The sequence below is a fragment of the Gavialis gangeticus genome, unplaced genomic scaffold (assembly GCF_001723915.1).
Source record: "Gavialis gangeticus isolate Ggan-Ray unplaced genomic scaffold, GavGan_comp1, whole genome shotgun sequence".
Taxonomy (NCBI): domain Eukaryota; kingdom Metazoa; phylum Chordata; order Crocodylia; family Gavialidae; genus Gavialis; species Gavialis gangeticus.
The window spans coordinates 1,685,720-1,692,710 of NW_017729011.1; the positions used below are offsets into that span (position 1 = coordinate 1,685,720).

The 6,991-nt window shown below is 52.1% G+C and overlaps 2 protein-coding genes across 5 annotated transcripts in view; one reads left to right on the forward strand and one right to left on the reverse strand.

The window, feature by feature from the left end:
• Positions 1 to 111: 111 nt before the first annotated feature.
• On the reverse strand, positions 112 to 946 carry TMEM203 (transmembrane protein 203). The gene has a single exon (XM_019510358.1). The coding sequence runs from the start codon at positions 920 to 922 to the stop codon at positions 512 to 514; it is 411 nt and encodes a 136-aa protein (XP_019365903.1). The 5' UTR covers positions 923 to 946; the 3' UTR covers positions 112 to 511.
• A 108-nt stretch (positions 947 to 1,054) lies between these two features.
• NDOR1 (NADPH dependent diflavin oxidoreductase 1) overlaps positions 1,055 to 6,991 on the forward strand; it is a 30,373-nt gene continuing 24,436 nt past the window's right edge. Inside the window, exons 1-3 of one of the 4 annotated variants that reach the window (XM_019510355.1) lie at positions 1,055 to 1,099; positions 3,698 to 3,832; positions 4,690 to 4,767. In XM_019510355.1, the coding sequence (XP_019365900.1) occupies positions 1,085 to 1,099; positions 3,698 to 3,832; positions 4,690 to 4,767 (228 nt within the window). In that variant the 5' untranslated portion in view covers positions 1,055 to 1,084. The other 3 variants (XM_019510354.1, XM_019510357.1, XM_019510356.1) reach the window with 3 other exon arrangements.

Below are 6,991 nucleotides of genomic sequence, written 5' to 3' on the forward strand. Positions count from 1 at the left end.
CTGAAGTCCAAGGCAGGCTTCCCTCCCCCTGGACTTGCCCACCTTCCCCAGGCAACAGCAGCATGCAGCAGTATCCTCAGACAAAGCTTCATAAACAAGCCCTCTTGTTGGTGATGCGGCACATGTGCATCTTTATATTACAAAACACCCAACACAAGCTACCAGCATCGGCCCTTCCTGACATTCATGCGCTACCCCCAAAATTCAGACACGCTGTGGGGCTGCCATGAGACCTCCTGGGGGCATGATGCCAATGGGCAACCGCTTGAGGCAACTGAAAGTTTCTCAGCCTGGAGCTACGATGCCAATGCATGGTGACTGGAGGGAACCCAAAATGTCTCAGCCCGGAGCCATGAAGCTGATGGGCGGCAACTGGATGGTACCCAAAACATCTTGGCCTGGAGCCACAAGGCCACTGGGTGGCGACTGGAGGGAACCCGAAACGTCTCGGCTTAGAGCATCAGGTCAGCGCCTGGGCCAGGGCAGCAGCGCCAGGCCCCAACCAGCAGGGTCAGTTGACGCGGCAGGCACGAATCATGAGCAGCTGCAGCAGGATGAAGACAGGCGACATGATGAGGCCATACCAGAGCTCACGCGTCTGCTCCACCAGCTTCTGGCACAGCAGCATCTCGAAGACGAATTTGAGGCTGAGCAGAGTGAGGATCCAGAAGAGGCGCAGCACGGCCAGGCGCTTCTCGCCGTCCTGGAACAGGCGCACCGACACAATGGCCGTGAAGTAGGTGCTCAGCCCGTCAGCCGCGAAGAATGGCACGAAGACCGCCCACCACGACAGCGCCGCGCCCGCGCCGTCCACCTTCAGCACAAGCAGCACGGAGGCGGCCAGCAGCGCCAGCCCGTGCAGCAGCAGCTCGAAGGGCGCGAAGCCGAGCCACTGCACCAGCTCCCGCAGCGAGAACAGCATGGCGCCGCCCCCCAAGCACTTCCGGCGCGCACCTATGGCCTCACTAGAAGCGGAAGTAGCGCGATGCCGGCTTGCGTAGGGCAGTCGGACGTTCTTTTGGGGCCACCAACAGCCGCACTTCCGGTGCACGGTGTTGTTGTCACAGGAAGCGGAAGTAGCCTGATGCCGGAAGAGCAGGTGGGTTTGGCGTTCTCCGCGGTCGGGGTGGGGTTACTAGTCCCGGTTCCTGACGAGCGGAGTGGTGCTTTCCATCCCTTGTCTCTTACTGAGAAGCTTCTATTCTTGCCTCTTAACAACTTGCCAGATACAGTTACACAAGCTCCAGTGAGTCCCACCGCGGTAATGGCAACCAGATAGAAAGGGAGGGTTGAAGTATTCCACCTTCATGACCTCGTCTCTTTCAAGGGTCAGGGGGAAAGGTCTGAAATGTAGAGCCCCTCGTTTCAAATGCCCTGTCAGCTGCTCCCTCCTATTTACATAGAGGAGGCTGTAATCTGGGCACCCTATGGCTGCAGGAGAATATTGCAGGGAGGGAGGAGTGTTTCTCAAAGGCAGATCACACGGTAAGATAACTTCAGTAGCAGGCGCCCAGGTTCTGTGCTACGTCTTGTTTCCAAAGGGACTACGCTCGAGAGCATGTTGCAGAAATCTGGTTTTGTGAGCAGACTCAGCCATAGCAAGAGTCTCAACCAACTGAATGAGCACAATCTCGTGGCCACACAGAAGTGGGGGGGGAGTTGTCTGTCTGTCTGTCACAGCTGCTCTTTCAGATAATGAGAAACCCAAGTTACAGAAAGCAGGCACTCACCTTTAGTTAAAAAGACAGGTGTCATCCTTGCCATGTCTTCGTCTGCTTGGTTTCCAAACAGCATCAGTTTCCAAGGATGTAAAATTTGAGATGCAAATATTAACAGTGTTGGAACCAGAAGGTGCAGAAAAAGGGTACGCTTGCCTCTTAGAGCTTTTTTCTCTGTCTGTAATGCCTTCAGTTTTTTGGGTTTTTTAATCAAAATATATATCAAAGTTCTGTTCTGGTCAAGGAGGTAGTGAAAAATGATTGACACAGGTCTAGGCTGCCTTAGCACTTGACTTCTAATGGAACATAGGTTGTTGCCTTTCCTTTTCAAACATCTCAAAATTTTGTGTGCAAAGCCTGTGACACCCAAGGTTTGGGCATGTTTAGTTAATGCTGCAGCATGTGCCTCTGGGCCAGGCTTTTCCATGAGTGTTCAGTTTCCCCAATCTCTGTTGCCAGTGCCTTTTAAGGCTGCCTGCAGAAGTTGCACCAAAAATCAGTACAACCGATTTTGCCTCTTCCCTGGGAAACAGCTCTCCCCTGGCTGTTTGATGTATTACGGGAGGAAGCCAAGTAGCACTGGTTGCTCCATTGCCTGCCTTTCTGTTGGGCTATGGGAACCCCAGGGGGAGCAAGATAGGGCTTGAGTGGCTCTGCCTGAGGCTAGGGCAGCCTTAGCACTGAGTGCCTTTCCATCCCTTAACAACCCCTTGTAGGCAGGGGCTGGGAGGTGAGCAGCCAGTAGGGATTGCTCCTGGGTTTCTGCCCTGTGCATGGGGCCTGCTGCAACTTGCACTAGCTGCTTGCAGTATCCTATAGACAGACCTTCCCTTATGGATGGTTAGAGCGCCATGCACACCAGCCACTTCCTCTTTCCACTTTGTGCTTCATGTATCAAGTTGCCAACCATGGCTGAGGCTATGGGGGCAGTGGGGTAGGAACTAAACATGCTGCCTGTGTGCCTGCTGGGTACTGCCCTCCACTTTTTCCAGGATAGTTCCTAGCAGGGACTGGTGGGAGAAAGTTATGTTTCTGCTGTCTTTGTTGGCTGAGCAGCATGTACCCAAGAGAGTTTCCCAAATTTCTGGTTGGGTCCATTTGAATTTTGGAATAAGCCTTATGGCTCTGGGGCTGAAAGGAACCACATTGATATCAGGCAAGGATATTATGTGCCAGTGGGAACCTTTTTAAGAATCCCAGGACTGCTCTCATGGGAACCATCAGGCCTCTTCCTTTCCCCATGACTGGAATTAACGGTGAGTCATACCTTCTCATTGAGACACCAGTGATTTATAGCTCTCCCTTGTGTCTGGGTTAGATTTGCCTTGGGCTTTTGTCACTAGGATTGTCCAGGATTCCTGTAACTAAAAAGGATTGGAGAGAAAAATAAATCAGTTGTACAACATTCTTGCTGTTTCTCCAGGTAGTTATTCACCTCTGCTGGTTACATGACTCCTTCACTCAGCTACAGGAGTGATAAGGAAAATGGGACTGTAAATTTGAAAACATAGGCAAAAAAATTGGGGCCAATACCTACTTCTAACACATTTCTAAAATTAGCCAGTGTTTGAGTCAGCAGTATCCCCTCACTTTGGAATACACCAGAGACTCACAGCTCTTTACAAATGTAAATTATATCTCAAAATTTGTCCCTTCAACCTGTGTGGTTGGAACTGATGCCACCCCTATTTTACAGACGGGGAAATTGAGGTACAGGGCTGAGACTAGACAGCAAATCAGCCAGAGTTGGAAATCCAGGAGCCCTGATTTCTAGTGTCTCATTTAACCATGTTTCCTTTCTGTATTTTTACATATCCTTTATGCTAAAGCATTCTGCTTTCCTCCTTCAAAATACATAGGAACCAAGTCCTGCTAGTGCTTCTTTTGAGTCCTAGCTTGACTTAGTGAGCAAGGATTCGCCTTGGCTCGCATTTTGCCTTGTTGTCCTGTAATTCCTTGGCTGGTTTTGTCTCCTCCAGATGTCGGAACGGAAACTCCTCATTCTCTTTGGTAGCCAGACAGGGACAGCTCAAGATGCAGCTGAGAGAATCAGCAGAGAAGCCAAGCGGCGCCACTTCTTCTGTAGGGTGGAAGCCCTGGACAATTACAATGTGGTGAGTTTTGGGGTGTGGGGGGGCAATGAATACTGATGCAGAGAAACATTTGTGCAGCTTCTGTATAGGTTGTCCTGAACTGAATTTCTCTTAGGGCATTTTGGACAGCATCTGTCACTTCGACCTCTGCTTTGATAAGTCCTGGTTCTCATGCTGTCCCTAGAGTCATCTTGCAGGCCTGCATGCTTAACACTGCTGTAAGAGAGAGCAAGTGGGGGAGATCAGTCAGAGATCAATATGATCTTATCCAGGTCAACTTACATTGATCTGACTAATCTGATTACTTAGAACTGATTTCTATAAGGTAAGGAGGATGAACTTGTTCTGCAAAAGTTGGTGGGTGTCCTGAATCAGAATTCTAATATTATAAAAGCCTTAATCTGTCTGTCTGTAGGTCTATAACGCTTTATTCACATTCTGATTGGCTGAGGCCAGCACAGCTAGTTTGGGGCAGTGCTGCTAAGTGATACCCTGCTAGCAACAGATGGTGGGAATATGGAGTAAAAGCCTTAGTGTGCTTATTTCTGTACCTGTACCTAGTTCCCCTCCCTCCCTTTCATTTAGGACAGGCCTCTGGCATAGCTGGTTTCTGAGCTCTGATGCTTTGTGCAAGTGTGGGCCTTGCCATTGCATACCTGTGGCTCATCGCAGTGCTAACTGTGGTGTATAATGGCAGCATATTCACAGTGCTGTGGCTTCATCTGGCTGGTGAACATGGTGGGGTGTTCAAGGCTGTGGTGAGGCACAGCAGCCTGCACTGTGGTGGGTTGGGCCACGGCTGTACATGGGATGCTGTGTCCTGTGGTCACAGCTTGCTAACTGTACATCTGTGTTTTCATGTTTGTTTTTGCATGTAGGCAAACCTCATCAATGAGTCTTTGGTGGTATTTGTGTGTGCAACGACAGGCCAAGGGGACCCGCCTGACAACATGATGGTAGGCTATGCGACTGTCTGCACCATTTTTGGATGTGAACATGGCTTTCACTCTTGGATTTGCCTGCTCAAGCTCCTCCCCTTGTATTTTTGAGACAGGCGTAAGGGAGCAACATTAATATTCTGTGAACAATGGCTGTGGAGGGGTCATTTCATTTAGGACAGACCTTTGGTGACCCTGTGTGACCTCATGCTGTTCTTGTGGGACATTAGGTGCCAAGGCCTTGCCAAGAGCTCTCTAAGGATGCGTCTACACATGCAGGCATGTGCATTTGCAGCAGCTCAAATAGAAGCGGCACAAATTTGAGCCAGGGCTTTTTGCTTCAGTGGGGCAAATTGTGCCTCTTGGGGCAAAATAACCCTGCCTGGCTTCTCCTGCATCTGCAGCCACTGTGAGCTAGAGGCCTGCCCTGTGCTGGACCCAGCAGAATAAAAAGGTGCCCTGGCTCAGGGCTACTCACTTTCAGGAGCTTCTGGGGCCTGGCTAATTGTTACCTGGGGACACTACCCTGTGTGTCAGCTGGACTGCTGAAGCAGCCCTGAGAGTTTCCTGTACCCTCTGCCCACTGCAGCAGTCTGGCAGTAGGAGCTGCTGCCTGGCTGTGACCTGTGACAGCATGTGGCCCCAAGACTGCACACCTGCCAAACCTGGATGGGGACTGCATAGCCATTAGAGGCATTTGTACCTCTGGTCCAGCTGCCAGTGGACTGTGGCAGCACAGTTGGCCTTTGTGCAGCACTACTGCCATGTGTGCCACCACCAGCCATCTGGGCAGCTGTCGCCCAGAAGATGTTCTCAGTGTGCTGGCCTGCTCTGCCCTGTCAAAGCATGTTTTCCTGGCCCCAAAAGGCCTGGAGGTCAGCCACCTCTAGCAGGGTCCTGGGTGCCAGCTCTGAGCAGGCTCCTTTGCCTGGGTCCTGCCACTTGCCTCATTAGCAGGAATTCTGGTGTTGCCTATTTAAAAACTGCAAAATCCCTGATAAAAAAATCCCCAAGTCACTCTTTAAAATACCCCAAAATCCATGTTCTTCCACAAGTAAATAAAAGACTACTAGACATACATATATATAGAGAGAGAGATCAAATCAGCTGGACAATGTTTTAGTGACATATTCACAATTTTAAAGTAATTTGGAAGCCTATCAGTGCCTCTATCATCATAATAAAATAAATTATAAATATCTATAGTTTGGCATTGAGTTTTGGCTTTTTTGTCATAGAAAAATCAGAGCCACCCCTACCCCCTTCACTCACCAGGACGTGCAGAGCTGAGCAGCACTGATATGTTAGTGTCCTGCCCCTGCCCTTGCCCCTCACTCTCAACCAACAGCCTGGCTCCCACCCCAGTCTGTTTCCTCCTAACTCACAGGGCCAGGTATGTGGGTGAGGGGTTTGTGGGTTGATTGTGGGGGGGCTGTGGGTGTGGGGGTGCTTATAGGGGGCCTGCTCAGGAGAGGTGGGTCCCTTGCTCCCTGCAGGGAGCTGCCTCCCCCGCACAGCTCACTGACTGCTCCCCCTACAAGGTCACAGCCCCCCAACAGGGGCCCACAGCCACCCACAGAGCCTATGTGCCCCCCCACCTGGCCCCAGCCTCCGTTCGCTCCCCCAATCTCCCTGATCGTTTCCCTGCCCAGCCCCAGTATCTGCCACTCACTAGTGGCCTTTGGGGCCTCATGGCACGGCACCCCTGCACAGCATGGGGCAGTGGGGATTGGCCCTGGCTGCCTGACACCGACGCTGCCGCTGCTGCCTTGTGCACCACTGGAGCTGAGTGGCACCAGCCCCAGGTGACAGCTGGAGTGGCCCTGAGCTGCTAGACAATGCACAGTGCCGCGCGGTGCCTTGCTGAGCTGGGCCGCACCTGCACGATGTGGCAGCAGGGATGCCAGGCAGCCAGGTCTGAGCCCCGCTGCCCCACACCGCACTGGGAGCTGTGCCACAAGGTTCTGAGTGCCCTGATTGCCACTGCTAGTAGCTTGGCCATTCAGGGGAGTGGGGATGGGTGGGGAAGCAATTGGGGAGCTGGGGAGAGCAGGGAAAATGATTGGGGAGCAGGGGAAACAATGGGAGAGCTGGAGAGCAAGGAAAATGATCAAGGAGGAGAGGAAATGAGGGGAAAGCTGGGGCAAGGAGGAGGGAGCTGAGGAAACAAGGGGGGAGCTGGGGGAGCGAGCGGGGTGCTGTGGCCAGGTAGGGCCCCCCCATGGTCCCCTCCCGCCCTCCT